Here is a 19,801-nt window from a genome sequence, read left to right on the forward strand (position 1 = left end):
ATGATGGCTAGATAGGCCATTTTGAATTTGACATTTATATAAAGACTTGTCACACTAGGATAACCAAAAGTTTTGGATTATGACTTGAATCCAAATACGGTGAACATGATCTATGAAGCTATTTTGATGGAAAAAGTGACTTGGCACAGATCTAATTCTGCTACAGTAGATCACAGTTACCAGTGCCCAAACTAATCCACGTGGACTTGTCACTGCTACAATATATGAGAAAGGTGTACTAGTTAGGAAGTTACAGAAAGTTTACTCAGGGGAAAAAAAAAGGGGGGGTGAGAGGGATGCACCATGAATTTCAGAAGCTTCAGCACCATTCTGAATAAAGTTGTAACCGGTATTTTTTCAGTTTGATCCAAAAATCTCTTTTTAGAATACAGTTATCATGAAACTCCTACATACAAAGAGCTCTGAAACATATGTTTGCTGGCAATACCAATAAGGAGAGTTCAGTAACTCTTACAAATATGATTATAATTAACATTACAAATGTTAATAGTTCACAAAGTCTGTTCTTTCATATAAGGGCAGCCTCTAATATCAATAAAAGGCAGATGTTTATTTTTTCAACTAACTTTTTTTTTCTTTATTCAGACATGACCTCTACATAAAATTATTTCAACTTCTAACAATCTTTATCACACCACTAAATGCTAGAAAAGACAATGATAATCAGTTTTCAGAGCTTTTTTAAAATTCTTAAAAGAAAAAAAAAAACACCCAACTTTTTTTTCTGAGCTCTGATTCCCCAGCTTTGTATAAATTAGCATAGAAACAGCTGAAACACAACAGTTACCTAAAAGCTCCTGGGTTGGTCCTGCCAAGTCCCAGCACAAGAGATTCTGTAATTTCCATGCTCTCAGAGCGCATCATTGGAACTATGTGCTTAAACAAGGAGGAAGGGGATGGAATGCCAATGATCTAAGGAAAAACAGAATAAAACAGAACGAAGTAGTTACCAAACAATCAGGTGGTGTGACATTAAAACATATGCTGTAATTTTACAGTCTTCTCACACTGATCAGTGACGTAAAATGATAAAAATGAAATTTTTGATCTTCAACATGGAAAAAGACTTTCTGAAATAGTAAAGTAGTATTAACTACTTCACCATTCCTTGTATAATTGAATTTTCATTGTCAGATGACAATGAATGCCTCAACACTACAAACAGATGCTCTCCGTGTTTAGTGTATCCGCCCTCCTTAGGGAGAAGCAGTTGACTTTTGGTGTCCAACTCCTTAAGACTCCATTGGGGCTCTCAAAAAGAACAAAGCTTTCAGTCTACAGTTTCTCTGACTTAGGGCAAGTATCTTGGTAACAAACAAATAGAATAGTCTGCTTCTGCCAAAAATCTGCTGCATAGTCCATGAGTTATCTTCACCTCTACTGCACCTTCTACAGGAAGCCAAAAAGGAGAAGGACAAAAAGAAGTAAAGTAGTAGCAAAAGAGAAAAAAAAAACACAAAAACAACAACAAAACACCAACAAAAAAACCTACAGGTGATATAAAGCAAGGCAGACAGAAAACTGTCTGTGGTTGGGAAAAATATAACAAGATAAATCATGCCTGAATAGGTCACTGCTTCAGTTACCCAAGTGAGTGGCTATTTGCCCATAATTGCAGAAGTCTACTGACAGGAAAGAAAGAAAGAAACAAACACACACAACCCCAAAACCTCTTAATGGTAAACAAAACATTTCCTCATTACCACTAGACAAGACTTTGAGATTGGGTTAACGTTTTCATGACATGATTAGATTTTGCCTTAAAAACATAACCAGAAAAGCCTATACAGCAGTGATCAGGAGAAGCGAACTGAAATACTATCCTAAACAAATGAAAGACAAATGTATATTAAAATATGTTTTCAGACAAATTACACCAGTTTCTAAGAATCATGATAGTTATTATAAGCCTCAGGTGTTTCTACCTCCAATAACACCTAGATATATTTACAGTAAACATTAGAAGAACCTACTCTTGAATCAATGCTATAACCACTGTCAGGAGTAGACGCCAGCGTCTCAGGAGGGGAACATCTCACAGAGCCTGTGGAGGTGGAGGAGTTCGAAGAAGATGCTGCACTGCAGCAAAGAATCAGGTAGTTTCTCCAGAGCCCAATATAGGAGTCACTGCTTGTAGTAGTATTCACTTTCTTTGCATTGATAGGGCTGCTATTTAGAAAAAAAAAAAAATTTAAAAAAAAGCTCAGTATAGTAAATAAAGCTTACCACGTTTCACTTTGCTTTTCTACTGAATTTATTCTTCAAATATGTATATGCCATTGCTTCCAAAACTGTTAACACGGTAAACTCTGAACAAATTGTTCAGAATAGACCTGCACATCAATAATGTATACTTTTATAGTCAAATTTGTTGAACTACAATATAGCTAAAGGCATGAATTAACCTTTACAGCAGGTAACTTTTTTTTCCCAGATAGAACTGCTTTAATATTTTGTTATAGAAAGCTGAATTAAACCTACAGAAAATATAAGTCCATATGTTACCCCACTGAAACATAAAAAAATTACAAAGACGAAAAATCTCAAAAGAACACTCAATATATTGTATTTGCTTCAGAAATCAACTTACTTTATATCCACTTGTGGAGACAGCAGTTGGAGTCTGGTATAAGCAAACATCCAAGCATAGCTTACAGCTGTTGGGCAGTGTTTTGGAAGATTTTCCTGTTTCATAAAACTTGAGAGGCTTATAATCCATGGATCTTGGCCTTGAGTCACATGTGCAAATATCCATATATGTGACGGACTGACCACATCAAACTGGTGGCTGATTGGGGAGGAATTCCAGTCAGCCAGAGTTTGTAAATCTATTGAACTAGGACAGTACAGTAAAGTGGTCTGCGTGCATAAAAAAGAGAACAAGGTAGTATTTTTAATATCCATGTATATTAAGTAACAATCTCTTCATTGTTAAATATCTAAGAAAGTATCAGCGTCAAAACTACATTTGGGATAGAGAAAACACATTAATTTACGTTTTTTTTTACAGAAGTTCCTAATGTAGACAAGTTATATAAACATGCTGTTTGGGAAGGAACCAAACATTAGGAAATAGTAAATTCTAGAAAAAGGCTCTTTCACTCATGACAACTTAATTCTTCCAAAAGATTCCAGACTCTAAAAGCCTTACTACTGAATTCCAACTTGTTTCCTAAACCTAAAGTCAGAAGAGCTTTTCCTTGATACTTAAGAGTTAATGATAAATAATAACTGGAATTCAGTTATTAATTGATAGTTATTACAGCTTTAATCATGGATAATGGACACAGTGACTGTTAAGACATTGTATCGCTGCAGAAAAAGGTAATGGTCTTTGCTTCAAAGAAACTGTAATCTATGAGCAAGATGAGAAAAAACAGATATAGAGCTGTATGTGTCTACATGGCAGTCATAACGACACACTTTTGATCAGAAAGCGTACAATGGTGGTTATCTGCCTCACAACACTCCTCAAGCTTTTTGAGGTTTTTCTTTGTTTAGCTGGGTTCATTTGTTTCTTTTAAGGTGATATCGCTGATAAAGTTAGCATGAACATAGCGACATGATCATTTAAAATACATACAATTTATTTGGGACAGTTTTGCAGAATTACCTCATCTTACATCGAACTTAACACAAAAAACTCTCCTACCTGGTCAGCCCCAGTGAGATGTATGAAACTCTCCAGGATAGTAGCACTTAGTCTGTCCATTACATCTATAGCCAACTCATCATCACTCTACAAAAGACAAAATGCAAAGCATAAAAAGCTCAGAGAAAGAGCTCAAGATAAAAGCAGTTTCATTAAGCAGTCACAAGAACGGGTCATCAACTCTTACCTTAGAAATTTCTAAAACTGTGAACAAGGCCCTTATTTCTCTGAGCACGCTGACAGCTAATCTCCTGGTGGCAGGCCTTGTGCTGCAAAGGATGACCAAAGCAAAGCCTTCTACCACATGAAAGACACTGGAATACAGGGTCCTCTCCAGAGGAAGGGTATGGGCAGCCCCATTGGATACACCACGCTAAGAGAAAGATCACAGGAGTTAAGCAAATTAAGAAAAAAGTAAACACAACCAAGCTATAGTTCCATTACTGGCAATGGCAGAATTAATCATAAGGTGTTTACACCTTGATTGGCTACTAGTCAAATTTTGCATTATGAGAATGGCATTACATCAGCTACTTCATCTTCTTAGTATCTCTCTGAACAAATATCACAAGAAAGTCTGTCTTATTTCATTTTCTCATAGGAATAATGTAGTGAGGGCAAAATTAAAAATAAGTAATGTTCTCACGTACAGGATTGTATAAGAAAGTAAGAAAGTACGCTGAATTTTTATTACTTAACAAAAACAATAAAGCCTATTAATAAAATTGTATGTAGATTCAAACCACGTTTTAACATCAAAGGACCTTATTTAGAAATACCTGAGAATCTTGGTTTTTATTGTGCATTTGGGCTGCTTGTTTCCACTGATTTATGAGTTGCACTAACATTTTTACTGCATTGTCAAGAAGCGTTGGGTGGACATCAGTCACTTCACGCACAATAAAATATACAAATCCTGAAAGAACATCTTCCCGCCAATCTGGAAAATCAAGCATTAATGCTTGGAGAGTATTGAAAGCCAAGGCACGAAGTTCTTCATCCATATGAATTGTCAGCCTGTTTAGAAAAAATACTGGTATCATCACCCTAGATTGGCATGCTCTTAACCAGCCTTTATAGTTTGGTGCTAATTCTTCCTTCTTCACTGTACAATAAAATACTTCCACACAGATGTATTTTCTGCACCGAATACACCTGAAACTGGCTACTAATTGAAGGCACTACTACTATAGCAAAATAACGCAAGACTTCAAAAAACTTAGTATAAACAAATAATTTTCAAGACAGATGATCAAGTCTTTCATATAGGCACATCTTTGCATGCATCTGAGCAACCACCTTAGAGCTCAGTAGGCAGGCACACTGTGATACACAGGTTATTTTCTTCAAATTAAAATTGAAAAGAACAGATTATTTTTGCAGATAAAGCAGCTTTACTTTGGATGAGAAAAAACTCGCAAAAAATCCCTTTGCATATGTACTCAAGAATACATCTCAGCTCGCTATGGTAGAAGAAACTTATCCAGTACTGTATTATTACTTAATACTTCATGACTTTCATGTGATTTTTGACACTGAAGAAAAAGTGTTAGAAAAATCTTATTCTCTCACATTATTACTAACTTTTTAATATATGTAGCTCAACAAATAATATGCACACAAATTTATAACTTCAAAGTTAAAAGCCAGCCTGTATTTCTGCACCAAGACCATTCTTGTATTAAAAATAAAAAGAGGAAGGTTTATCACTCTAGTAATATGTAAAGACTGTCTGCACATACCACAACTACATACTCTCACTGAATGCTCAGTTTACCAAACTGCAAACACCTGGCTGTCCAGTTATCAGTACTGATAAGTAGTTGAGACAAGGCACATTCATTTTAAATTGAGATAAGAGATAGAAGAATATGAGTAGTGTTGGATCAAAAAAAATGGAAAAAGGAAGTAGGATTAATAGAGAACAAGAAAAAGCTTCTCCTAAGTGCCTGTCTCACATTTTGGTAATGTCAAACAAGAATGCCTTTATGATAACTTACAGTATTAGCAATAGGAAGAAAAAAAAAGGGAAAAAAGTATGATAGTAGCAACAAAAAGATAAGACAAGTTCAAAAAACAAAGCAACAGAAATAAATCTGTACTGTTCAAAAAATTCTCTCTAAAAATAAGAGCAAGATCTTCAGGACAAATTTACCTCCTGCTGCTCTGGCCAGTAACACGACCAACTGCAGAAGGCAGGCAGGAATAGGAAGAACAGATTCTGTATGCCGTGCACTCACAGTACATAGTGAACTAACAAACACTTATACACACAACATTTAAAAATGAACATCCACTAAAGCAGAATTTCATCTCCCTTACCTTGCAAGCAATTCAATGAGGTCAGTCCTACTCATACCATCTGGAATCAGTCTTGGGATAGCAGCAATACAAGTTCTGAACAGATCTATCTTAGGTTTTCTCTCACCCCTACAAAAACAGTTTATAACCAACAAAACATCAGGAAAATCTACTTCAGTACACCACAAATATTTTTAATTTCATGTCAAAACTAAGGAGCTAACAAAATTTCATTAATTAACGACATTAGCATTCATTTAATAGTTAAGTAAAAAGCCAATAATCGTAATGCATTAATGATGGCATCTGTACATAACTGTGACAGCAAAAATACTGTAATTCAGTACGTACGTGATCATGTCTTCAGGTTCTTTATTGGACATCTGCACGCTAGTCATGCACATGGGCCTTCCAACTTCTTTGTCCAAATGCCTAAGAATGCTGTCTAGCGCTTTTCTGACTTGAGGGTAGTATATGGACATTCCTGAAAAGCCAAAAAGTGTTCCGATCACCTCTTCCATTTGTTCTCATTTAACTGTCGCATTTTTATTGAAATACTTGCCACTTATTCAGCTTAGAACAAATTTCTTCTTGTACAAAACATGACATGAAGCACGCATTTTAATTGTCAAAAGAAATGCATGTTAAATGAGTAGTAGGAGGTATTACATGAAAGTAAAAGTTTCTTTCAGAAAGAACATAAACAGAAGCATCCATTAGCTGCTTTTCTGTTTTCTGAATTCCAAGCATTTAAGTTCTAGTTTAAATTTTACATGTTGAAATAGTCCTTTACAGATGACTACCTCATTCACAGAAGATCAACAGAGCACAGGGATCAAAATTGCCTTATTCCACTTCAGCTGTGGGACATTTGGGACATTCTAGAGTGACATAAAGGGAACAAAAATTGCCAAGCTATTTACCACACTAATTGCACTCAGGCTGCTTTGTGCTAATTTGGCAGTGCAAAACACTTCAAAAAAAGCCATGGATTTGGTCTTGGACACCAGAAGGTCAATATTGTCTAGCAGCCCTCTCTAAAGAATCAAAGCAGTCCTGTTAAAACAGACTATAATTAGATTCTCATTAACAATTAAAATAAATACAGAAATAGTGTTACACAAACATACTGCTTGAGAATAATTGAGAACATCTACACACATATTGGAATGCCAACTTACAAAAGAATCCAACATACCTATAACTTTTGCTTCCTCATCTGTCAGCGTTTTATTAAGAAAAATTTTCTTCACACGCAGAGTATTTCCTGAGGGAAGAACAACTCCTGTTGTTGGCATTGGTGGTTCACCATCTTTCTGTTGCAAGCTATCTGCTATGACAAGGAAGACTCTGAGGCCAATATTCATCCTCTTCAATAGCAAAAAAGGGAAGGAAAAAAGACAGAGAAAAAAGAAGAAATTATAACATTAAAGCAACACAGACGAGGTAAAACATGAATTGTATTTTTCCTCTCTTAAACAGACAGCAGTACAGTTCCAGCAGGACAGGCATTATTTAAACATTACATATTAGGGTAACAAAAGTAATAAGAACAAAGTTTAAGCCTTCAGTGCCTCCCCACAACTCTGATTCCAGTTAACTGACTTGGCACAGGCTAATATACCAAATATTTTACAGTACAGAGCACTAAAGGACTTAATATGAATCTCGAGAATGACATACTGAAGGCAGATATTGCTTACGTCTCATCTGTTAGATTGGATCTTGAACCACAAGAGTTAGGTACGACTTGCCCAAAAAAAGGTTTTACAGTTAGACTGTAAAAAAATTTCACACATACTTACTGAAATTATTGTTGAAATTAGTCTGAACTGTAGTACTGCTGCTAGCTTACTTACCAGAAATGAAACAGCAATTGTGCATGACTACAATTACTTCTTCAGTTTTAGCAGAACATCCCATCAGATATTCATTAATCTGCTTTCATCCCAGCTCAAAAATAGTTAACCACTTTCCCTCAAAAAATCCCCCAATGCCCTGTTCTCGCTGCATGCAAGTAATGAGCTTTTTTTACCTCTGGATTAATAGTGAAGGTTTTAGGTGATTTTCCAACACTAAGAAGATCAAATATTATTTCTTTCATTGCAAAATCCAAGCGTTCCTATAAAGGAAAATAGATTGATATGATCATCTCTTTTCTGTTAATATGCATAGTTTAATTTCTTGGCTTTGCACAGGTGCCGGGTATCACGCCTTAAAAGTTTAAAAACATAAAAAAGTTTTTTAAAAAATTACTTTTTTCCTATTTATTCTTACGACTTAATGTTCTTTTTAAAATATAGTACCATTCCACACATTTCATCCCCTGATATGGTTGAAAACATTTCTCCTGAAAAAATTCCCAGACAATTCTGCTCAGGTCGAACATATTTCTACAAATGAGCTAAACTGTTTTAGATAACTAAAAATTAGTGATAAAAAGAGGAGCTCTAGGAAATGAATACAAACAGTGAAGGGTTGTGTGTCCTGCCTCACCCCTGTACTACCAGAAGCAAATAATTCTGGAAGCTGAAGCACAGACAAGCTATCTGTAAGACAGGAAAACATGTCTCTAACCTATAAGGTTATAGATGAATGAGAGTTTATTTTGTGAGATCATATCCTGCATTTTGATATTAGGACAACAGAAGCACCTAATATAATATAAATCATAAGGCAATACTAACTACACACTACTGCATGCATTGCGTATTTTTTCTGTGTAAAGAGACTAGTCTCCAGGCTAAATTTAAGTGGATACTATGGTTTGAATGCTTTGTCTCATATAAAAATATTATAATGAAATATATTAATTATATTAGTGCATTTTTATATTTATATACACACACCTCCCCACAACAGTGCAACTCAAATACAAGTATAAATCATCATAATGTTCATACACAACAGTTATTTGTTTAAGTAAAGTTTCTATAAGTTTAACTAAAATGAAACGACTTACTCTGTTTCTACTAATGGCAAAATTATTTGTTACATATATTCAGGAAAATACTACTCAAGATGTAAGACCATTAATTCAGTGCAAATATTTCAAAACCTTACCTTAAATTTACATTTCTTCTAAATAATGTTCATCCTATTCTTATAGCTCTACTTAGACGTATTCTTACCTGAGCAATGAACTGAATAATCTTGACAAATATATTCAAAGGTGTGTCTCGTGGGACCACACTACGTGATCCTTTTGGAAAAAGTGCTGATACAATGCTCATGAGACGGCTACAAGAATTTGGAAACAAAAAGAAATTAAAAAAACCTTTTAAAAATAACTTTTTATAATAGCATAGATGTTACAGTTCAAATCTGGAAGAGTATCTAAGGGTTACGGCTAAATAATACAGAAGCATAAGACAGGTAGAATCACCTACAGAAAGTACAGACCTCTACTGTCACAGGCAACAGTATCATGGGTTCATTATAGAGTGACCAAGATCCTGCCTTAAACTAGTTAGTAATAGTCAGGAGGAGAGGCAAAATCTGAATGACTATTCCAAATTCTCATGATCCTAACTGATAAAGAAAACCTTTCCATTTCCAGCCCATACTTAGTGATGGCCACTTCACACCCTATCTGTCCTGGTACCGTTAGTGCTTTTTAACTTTAATAAATTTCCTGCTTCTAATCTCTCCACTCTCTTCTATCCCTGCATACCCCTGCAAAGACAATTGTAGATTCTATTCTTTCTCCTTGTCAAAGTAATCAAGTTGTTTTGGTTTTCTCTATTAAGATGAAGTCTTTGTTCCCCTGTTTACCTAACTAGACCCCTCCCTGAGCTGGCTTCAAGATCTCTTCTGATATCACTAGGGGGAAAAAAACCCACCAATCAATAATTTAAAATCCTTTGCATAATGAACTTACCTTTGAGTTACAGTGTTGCTTTCACATTTTATTCTAATAACATAAACCCACAATAACCTATACAAAGATTCCAGTGCAACTCGGGACATTTTGGGATCTTTATTCTGTAAAATAAATGAAAAATACAGTTACCATTGTCTGTGAGACACTCAGAAAATTTTATTATTACTCTTTTGACTTTTGAGAATATTTTCAGATTTTTTTTTAACAACGAAAACTGATGTGTTTAATAGTGACTACAAGTTTTAATGTTTTCTTAAAAACAACCCTGTATTGCGTATTTCCAACACCACCTGAATGTTGAACTAGTAATTCCAGATTATTCTACACATCTTTCACTCTGAGAGCAGAGGACTAACTAAAAAGCAGATATTCCTCTTGAGATGAACACCAAGAGCGTATTGCTTCCAAGAACTTTTCTCAGAAAGCCATTGGTAGCGAATACCAACTTTACAGAAAACTAACTTATAGTTTGTCTAAAACATTGGAGTAGTTGCTCTGGATCAGGCACAAAGTCTAAGTCCATCATTCAGTTTATGATGGCAGACAATAGCAGCTGCAGAAGAAAAGAACGCAAAACAGGGCAGGCACACAAGGATGCTTCTCTGGGCGTGCACTCCAAGCTTCACCCAACGTAAACATTTCCTGTGGGCTGTATTAGTGTTCACTCACTTCCAATGGATTTTTGTTGTTAATTAACCTAGCTTTCTCTTGAATTAATACAAAATCTTGTGGCATAGTTCAGTTTAAATTATGCACTGTATGAAAAACAATAGAATCATCATCATAGAATGGTTTGGTTAGAAGGGACCTTAAAGACCATCCAGTTCCAACCCTCCTGCCATGGGCAGGGACACCTTCCACCAGACCAGGTTGCTCAAAGCCACATCCAACCTGGCCTTGAACACTTCCAGGGATGGGGCATCCACAGCTTCTCTGTGCAACCTGTTCCGGTGCCATTTTTTGTCTTAAAGCTGCTTCTAGGAGTTTACCTTTTCTCCCCCTAGCTCTTAAATTGTGTAGAACAGTAACTAACTAACATTCTTTGTACCAATTCCAGCAATCCCTTTTCCAACTATGGATTCTTGGTGTATTTATAATCTTGAAATAGCCAGTGAGATTCCTGGAATTGGTCACTAGTATGAGCTTATGAATAGAATAAATGATCCCCAGTTGTCATCTTTTTAGGTGTTCTCTCAGTTAAAAAAAAATAATAAAACCCCACAACAAAAACCCCACACAACAAAAACAACAACGAAAGAACCTCAAAAACACACCTCCCCATCTTCAGTGAAGTCTTGATAGCTTGAACCTAACTAATTTCACATTTTGTGGCCTCTACCACAACTCAATGAGTCAGAACAGCAGACTACTTTGTACTACCAGGACAAGTGGAGTACAGTTTCACAAAGGGTATAAGTGGATCTAAGACCACACTCTGTTCAAAAAGAGATGGTTTCATGCTCGGTTCCCTACTCCACAGCCTCACTGCTCCCTTTGCACTGACTCTAGCAGTAACAAAGTCCAACTCACACCAAGAAGTTGATCCAAATAATTTCACGGCCATGTCTGTGCAATAGCCTATACCAAAAAGAGTAATTTGGACAGCTTTAACACAGGTGGGTCAGGACAATTGGTTTTGGCAGCAGCTTACTTTAAGAACGCCTAAAAGCCTAGCACAAAATCACAGGGGTAGAAGCGGTACTTCACAGATAAATAACATACATGACTGTTTATCAGAAAATCAGAGGGAATACTCATCATATTTCATGTACAGGCCAATAGTCCTTGATGTTCAAAGTAGGCTGGTGAATTAATTGGTACATGCATCATCAAAGTCTATCTGAAATGCAGTGTCTAGAACAGAGTAATGCTTTGATTTTCTTATTTCTGATATTCCAAAGGGGAGCTTAATTTACGAGTCCAGAAGAAAACCAAAAATTGATTATTGGCTTTCAATCATCTAATCAAAAAAATGGCAAAGGTAGCAGACATTTTGCAATGTGTTAATATTACACATAGTTATATTATATATAGCTACTTCTGATTAGTCATTACAAAGTTTGCTGCTTCTTTAAAAAAAAAGTGTAAGGAGGCATTCACCTTTTAAAAAAGGGTTACAAAATAAATACAGCAGTACCTCTGATTTCTTAAGCATTGAAAATTTTCATCATCTCTTCCTATAACTAGGAACTAAATAAATATGCTAGAAGAAAATGGATTTTTGGGTCTAATTTATGGCACACTTCTTGTATACTTGGTGTATACACATCAGTATTTCCTTTTCTCTTTGAGATTACTGCAACTAGAACACAGTATACATGGCTACGTAATTCACCAACCTGGCTGAATTTCAGTCTTTTTAGCTAATGCTGTCAGTTTTTAAAGCACTCTATCTGCGTTTGCATTTTTTTTTTTTAAAAAGTATTTTTGTTTAAAATCCTAGAACTTTTAACATAAATCGTATCAGCAGACTACGGAATAAGCTGTCAAGAACTGTATCTCTGTTATGAAACCAAAAAAGTAAGAGCAAATCTACAGTGGTCTTACATGACACATTAAGACGAGTCAATGAAACATATCTCAATGAAGGCAAGAAACAAAATAGCATTTTTTCCATGTTAGTCAAATGTAGTCACTTACTGAAGAAAGTACTTTTTAATACTGATGTTAAACTTTTCTTCTGTTCTGAACTAAAACAATTTCTACTTTTTAATACCTGCAAAACCAACAGTGTAAAAGTCTTTCAAGTTAGTGCACTGCAAGTTGTTATAGTAAATCAGTTTCACATTTTTTAATTGTGAAAATGTTTTCAAGTTTGCTCGCATGCAAGACACTTTTTGAAATGAATTAACAGAAAAAACCATACATCTGAATAGGTAGTTTACTTCCAGTGGGAACATGCACTGCTGTTCAGGGAAAGCAGCTGTGATACTGATACTCAATCTCACAAAACCACACTTTCACCCCCAAGGAAAAAATGTTGGAAGATAAATTTCTGATCTTTCTCCTTTACTCCCTGGCAAGAAAAAAAGATCTTCGAAACATCACCTATTCTTAATCCTGTTGCTTCTTAACAGTACTAACAGCAATTTGACAAAGAAAGAAAAGCACAAAATACAACAATTAACATAAAAAACGAAGTATTTACATGAGACAAAGCAATGTTTCACTGAGTTGTAACAACATATTAACTCACCTGCAGTGTTTCTATTTGTTTTCTGATACTGTTGTTAGATGGCATCTAAATAAAGCAATGTGAGACAGCAAAACATAACAAACATGAGAATGGAAGGCACATGCATGTTAGATGAAAAAAGCACAAAACCAACAGATAGCCGTCTAGTAAGGACTCTATTCTGCAGAAATACAGGTTTTGCTACAGTGGCAGAAAACGTTCCTCCAACTTTCAAGGTTTTGTGGTAACAGACACTAGGGTTATACTGTGAAAAAAAATTAATTATTCTTTTCCATCCAACAGTGGTGCAGAATGATAGACACTTTTCTCTGCCATTTCAGCAGTTTTCTTAAATGTTCCTTCCTCTCCCTGAAAGAGGTGGTAAGGATACCACAACTCCTCAGCTTCATCCAAGAATCTATCAGCTTTCTGACAAACCTGCTAGAATTAGTCTATCTAATTCCTAGTCAAAAACGTAAGCAAAAAGTTTTACAATACTGACCCGGTGTTATTGTCTGCTGAACAAATTCAGAATTTTGCCTACACTACAGTGTGTAAAGAAATGCCCTGCTGGGCTCAATGCTGAAAAAGCACCCCAACTGCTTCATGGGACAAGGCCAGCTGTACATATACCAAGAAACACCCTTTGGTACACTCGTGGTCTAAAGCGGCTCTTACAACTCACTTATCTGCTATTTGCATCAGTCCAGACCTCTAGGCTTCCTCCTTTCAGCAAGGCTAAGAAGTTTTCCCCATACAGTGAGCCTGCTTTGAGGAGAACTAAAGGTAGAGTGAACTGAAACCCAGTACAAAGAGTTTACAAGGGCAACAGATATTGCTGGTACTGGATTAGGATTCATAGCACTCTCAGGAGCGTTATCAAGTACAACATAGCACCAAAATGCCGCAGGGTAAGGCAGGGAATGAATATACCATGTATCAGGTACTATGGAGCAACTGCGAAGATGTGAGCTTTCACACCACAGCAAATGGGAAATTGCTAATTTCTGTCATCAAAGCACGACCGCATAGTGTTCATTGCTAGCTAAGAGGTTGCACTGGGCAGTCACCAGGGAATAAAGTGAGCACCATGAATCCATGACCTACGTTACCTCTTGGCGACTCGCTAACAGGCCTGTACTCTTCATAGAATATCCCTGTGACAGAGTCTAAGTCTTGTTATTTCAACCGTTAATTTGTTAATTTTAACTAATACAGTTGGGGTGGATGAACCTTTTCAGTACTCTGAAGTATCTCCTAGTAACTCTCAAAATTACTTTATTAAATAGAAAAGACATTAGAGACAATGATTTTTTGAATCCTTATTGCACTTTATATATTTAGGTAACTGGAAATAAAGTAACTTTAGTCATTAGGAAATCAGGAAATAAAATGGCGAAGGGGAAATCTAAAAGACTAAACTGCTGTGAAATTCAGATTTATAAATTAGTGAGATTACTTACTACAGTGTGCATGCATTTAATTAGCTTCAGAAACAAAAGAACACATTAATTCATAGGACACATGAGGATAGTGCGAGTGTACTTTTCAAGCTTAAAACTCAAAAAAGTTTCTGAAGAAGGTAGGTACCCAAAAAAACAATAGTATTTGGTGGGCCAAATTAAACCAAACTATGAAATATCCTAAATAACTCATTGATGGCACAGCATCATAACACTGCAAATTCTGAATTGCAGAAATTCATATGTAGAATTTCTGCTGAATAGAGCCTTACAGTAAATGTGTTAAGCTGTTAGTGGTTAACAAAACTTAAGTAAAATATAAAATGCATGCTCAGCAACTACTAGTTAAACTCACTGGCATTTACAGTTTTAAATGTCCATTGCTGATAACGGATATATACGCCAGAAAAACGCAACTCCTAGATTGTAAGAATTTTTTTAGAAGTTTTAAAAACAAAAGCAAAAGCAGCCTCCATAAGCAAAACAAACAACAAAACAAAAATCAAGGCAAATATTGCAAAAGAACTGCAATGTTAGATGAAAAAATATACAAAAACCCAACAAGCAACAGAAAAGTGTGAAAGATGTCATGAAAACAAAATGACCCTTAAAAAACAATCCAAGCAGCTAAACCTGTTTCCTTTTGACTTCATGCTCGTTTACATATTTTACTAATAAGCTTCGGAATTGACACTCATACCTAACCAGAATGAATATTGTGAAGGTGGATCAAAGAATTTATTAAAATTATCAAAATCAATACATCAGGCAAAATCAGGAACTATGTTAATCAAAAGTAAGGAAAGAACATGTACAACAAGTAATGCTACAAGAAAGTCACTAAAACAAATCCCTGATTTCTAAGTATCTCAATCTCTTTATCAACCAACTCATGTTTATAATGCTATCAACTGAAGCCATAAATTAAAGAGACACTGTAATTTTTATTTGGAAAATACATATTAGAGGTTGTAGATATAATCTCTTTTCTGGACGCCCAATTAATTTTCTATTCCTTCAATAAGTGAACAAGAGAGAGAAACATTGCACTTACTATACATTCTACTTAAAGGAGTAGACAAGCCACTTATTTTTTCCACATATAATTTGCACATAAAGAATTACAGTTGTAGTTTCTCTGGCATAAATAACATTTATTAGCAGATACTCTTCCTGCAGATTTTACTCAATAAAACTGATAGTCCCCAAGGGGGGCCACATTTCTTTCCAGCATTACGTAGCATCACAAAAATGTACTATTAAGTTTAATACTAATGGAGACTTAGAACATTTAATTTAAGAAAAAAAATTTTTTTCACAGTGTCCTTTTAAACAGCCAAATAGTCATTGTTTATCTGGCACAAGAATGCTGAGAACACATCAGAATAAATGCTACCAATTTGCAACAGTTCCTGAATTGAAAAGGATTCTTACCTTTAGATGTGACAAACAGTTCTGCAGGAAAACGTGCCAGTTATTTAAAAAAAACTGTTTCTGACTGACACACAACAGGCAGGTGATCAATGGATACAAAGCCTATGAGCAGGGGGGAAAAAGAATTGATCAAATTGCTCTTTGCAGACCTCTCAAGTCTTGTACATTGAGAATGAGACACACAGTCGGTTCTTGTATCTCACTCTCACAGTTTTAGCATTGCACGGCAGCCTTTCCCCTGCACTAGGACATGTGCGCCAGGCACGGTGTCCTGGGTATAACCTATGTGCTGGAAGAGCTCATGGTGTAAGACCAGGGCAGTGGGACCATGGTGAAGTTCATCCCCTAGCAAGGCCTGATCTCAAACAAAGACTAAGAGCAGATCTCACCCTTCGTACAATATTCACTCTTCCCCTGCAACCACATGATTCAATTCATGGGGTCCTACATGCTGGGAGAGGGAATTGCCTCTAAGAAGAATATTCAGGAAAAACATCATCAACTCAGTAAAAACCAAGACAGACTTCAGGTTGTCAGAAATGTTACTTCTACTCGAGGTCTACTTTTAGTAAGGAATGAAGCACAATTTAATAAAGTCTGTCAATATGCAGACTAGCATGACTTTGCTTTGCTTTAGTAATGTAAGATTTGTTCACACACTTCAACAGAATGCATAACGGTGATTAATACCAAATCTGACCGCAGATTATCTTGTTATGGAGCAAAATTAAAGAATGAGGATGAATAGGTAAATTGTAATCTTGATGTAACAATGTTTCAGACTTCATGAATAAAATGACATTGCGAATACTAACATCAACAACTTTACGTTATTCTTATATAAGTTTAACCATGTATGATGACATATGCTTTATATGCTAAGAGTACCAGAAAGTAAAGTTCATCCTTATAATGAAAGTGAGAATAAATCATTTTAAATTCACTTGCATTTACTGAATATGCCAATTGTAATGCAAAATTTAGCTCTACACTTCCAGCAAAGTGAAGTGAATCAGCTTGAAACATGGCTGCCGTGGTTATCAAGAATTACTAAATAATGCATTAGTAAGAGATTTAAATCCTTACTAACATGCAGTCTTAGGGGAAAAAAAAAAATTACACAGATATTTATATCCAAAAGAGATAATAAAAAACATTGGAAAAATAAAAACAAAATATATGAGAAGAGGAGAAAACAGGCAGAGCAGGGCTACTAACAAGCTGTTATTTTGCTGGAAAGGTCTTGTCTGACACTTCCATCTTTTAATGAAACATAATTTAAATACACAGACTCCCTGAATGCAAGTTCTTTTTAGAAGAGACATTAGGTTAAATAACTCTGTGCTAAAACCCACTAAAATAATCAAAACCAAGCATTGATTTCAATGACAAGACAATCTCACAAGTGAGACAGCAGAGCATGTATCTTGCACAAACAAATCAAAATTAGAGCAAATGCATATACACAGTGTGAATTTAATTATAATTGAACTGAGGAGTTAAGATTTAAATTAATACCACTGTCAGCTTTTTCTCATATAATGTACTAGCTTAAGTCTAAGATAAGCAAAATGGAGAAGTTGAAGTATTTCTTTAAAATACCAGTGAATGCTTCTTTCTTGAACTCAATTCAAAGGTAGTCTGATAAAGCATCTCCACAAAATTTTTCAAACATGGCACATTCACTTCATTTTTAACAGCCTATTAAAAAAAATACACACATAAATGGGTTTAAAAGTTTATACAGAAGGCAATTAAAACTATACAGTAAGATGTCCATGAATGTTAAATCTCACAATAGGTAAGTATTTGAGTGTATTTATCTAAAATTTAAACAGAAGCATAAGAAATCATGTCATATACTACAACCATACAGTTAAAAAAAAACACAAAACAACAAAACAAACCCAAAACCCATTAAAAAACCCACTATTTTAAGAATGTGGCCTGTATTCCATACTTAAAGAAGAAAAAGTATTTGCCACTAACTAAAATGACACTGAAACTCTTTATAAGCATAATTTCATATATTTAAAAAAATAATACCCATAACTTTTTCACTGTTCCCCTCTTTAATGCTCCCCTTTTCTTTTATGTCCTCCAGTTTTGAAAACTGAAAACTTAGGAAATGATACACAGGATTACCAGTCAACCAACCATGAAAGATGTCTTTGTTCAGCTTTCTGAATTAATGGAACAGATACGTGGACCCCCACATCTTTTTTACCCACTCTGTCCTTGCATACAGAATAGCCTTCATTCCACAAACCAGCCAGCCACCTTCTTTATCAAAACCTTTGCAAGTCTCTTAGGCTTCTCTCTGGAGATCTGTGATGATCCATTTAAACATTATTCTCAACCTACTGTTTTACACTGTGTTTCTGCTTTATTTATCAAATTGGGAGGTGGAGGGTGGGTGTTGGAGAGGGTTGGAAAGGTTAGCTTTTCTGGAAGAGATCCTCTATACTCATAATTTCCCTATAATATAGGGTAATTTTTTGTTACTTTTTATCATTCAAAGTTATTAAAAGATAAGTCATGCCCACCTTGCTAAGAACACTCTGAAAACATTCATGCTGAGGAAGCATAAAAAATAGTGTATAATATCTCTGTAACATGTACAAATCCAAAAAGAAAGAACCGAGAAAGCAATTACATTTTAAATAATTTCCTACATACCCCCAAATTATTTATCTTTTGCTATTCTTAAGCTGTAAATTGATCAACACCCCACTAGCTCCACATGAGAAATTAGTTGTTGCCAGAACCACACTGTTGCTTTGGGATGTAACCTTGGGCTTACAGATCAGCCTTAACATCCCTGCTGTAAAATATACTGTCATCTGTCATACCTGCAGGGTCTAAATCAGGTCATATTTTTTAAAATGCCTGGATGATTAAGCAAGAGAATGACAGTAAAGAAGTCACAATGCTGAAACCCAATAGCCTTTCTAGATTCAGTTTCTTCAATTGCTTCAAAAAGATGCAAACTTGCATCTCACATCTTCCAAGAGAATGACTAACCCTCTCAACTGCATCTCAATCTGGCATGGGGCTTTCTGCTTCTATTTAAGAAGCTCCATTTGTATGAAATGATTAGACTCAATGAGTCAGAAGGAAATATCAAGCCTCCCTCACCAACCGTTTAAAGAGCTGATTCAGGTTATGCTCGTAGGAAGTGATCCACTAAACAACACACACGGTCTGCACAGCCGGTGTGCGTACCTCCGTGGTTACCACCACATAGTCCCAATTCCCAAATGTTGCTTCTGCCTCATCACTGTACATGCAGTTTTCACTATATTTAAATTATGATTTTCCAAACTAATATTTCTGTTTACCTAAATACTTTCAGTATGCACCCCCACTCCAACTGCTGAGTAACCTATGGAGTTCAAAACCACAAATGCGTTCACTTTTTTAATAGGACAAGAAATTCTTCTCTAGAAGAGTATAAGTGTGCCCAGGCAAGATCAAGACTTCAGTCAATAAACAGCTACTACTAACACCACCTCTTTGCGGTCATGCCTTAAGAAGAAAGATTGTCTCCTTTCTTTTTTTTTTAAAAAAAAAACCCAAAGTTAAGACCAGAGAAGCATTTCCCCATGACTCAAGCAAGGCAGACCATTTGAAAGAGAACACAGAGTTCAGAGAGGTTTATCTTTCTTTTCCTACGAGCTTGCTTAGACAGGATCCCCACTCAGCGTGTTAGTCTTTGTACATCCCATTCCACAAAACAGGATCTACATGACCCAGTTCTCCATATATAGCAAGGTATGCCCCTATAATTGGTCATAACATGGAGCCACGACCTGCCATTTTTTGGGACAGCACGCCGAACACACTGCGGTCTCGCCTTCGCTAATACAACC

At 35.6% G+C, this 19,801-nt stretch overlaps 1 protein-coding gene across 1 annotated transcript in view; it reads right to left on the reverse strand.

Annotated features, from left to right (window-relative positions):
* Window positions 1-19,801, reverse strand: part of LOC104165850 (protein furry homolog-like) — a gene marked incomplete at both ends in the record, with an annotated part of 47,818 nt that overhangs the window by 15,898 nt on the left and 12,119 nt on the right. Inside the window, 15 exons of the mRNA XM_009705605.1 lie at window positions 809-933; window positions 1,995-2,190; window positions 2,612-2,880; window positions 3,674-3,760; window positions 3,861-4,046; window positions 4,453-4,690; window positions 5,996-6,103; window positions 6,326-6,458; window positions 7,173-7,344; window positions 8,010-8,096; window positions 9,106-9,214; window positions 9,855-9,958; window positions 13,054-13,098; window positions 15,930-16,031; window positions 17,532-17,630. Of these exons, the coding sequence (XP_009703907.1) occupies window positions 809-933; window positions 1,995-2,190; window positions 2,612-2,880; window positions 3,674-3,760; window positions 3,861-4,046; window positions 4,453-4,690; window positions 5,996-6,103; window positions 6,326-6,458; window positions 7,173-7,344; window positions 8,010-8,096; window positions 9,106-9,214; window positions 9,855-9,958; window positions 13,054-13,098; window positions 15,930-16,031; window positions 17,532-17,630 (2,060 nt within the window). The remainder of the gene's footprint in view (window positions 1-808; window positions 934-1,994; window positions 2,191-2,611; window positions 2,881-3,673; window positions 3,761-3,860; window positions 4,047-4,452; window positions 4,691-5,995; window positions 6,104-6,325; window positions 6,459-7,172; window positions 7,345-8,009; window positions 8,097-9,105; window positions 9,215-9,854; window positions 9,959-13,053; window positions 13,099-15,929; window positions 16,032-17,531; window positions 17,631-19,801) is intronic.

Source organism: Cariama cristata, unplaced genomic scaffold, assembly GCF_000690535.1.
Source record: "Cariama cristata isolate BGI_N322 unplaced genomic scaffold, ASM69053v1 scaffold8548, whole genome shotgun sequence".
In the NCBI taxonomy this organism is placed as follows: Eukaryota; Metazoa; Chordata; class Aves; order Cariamiformes; family Cariamidae; genus Cariama; species Cariama cristata.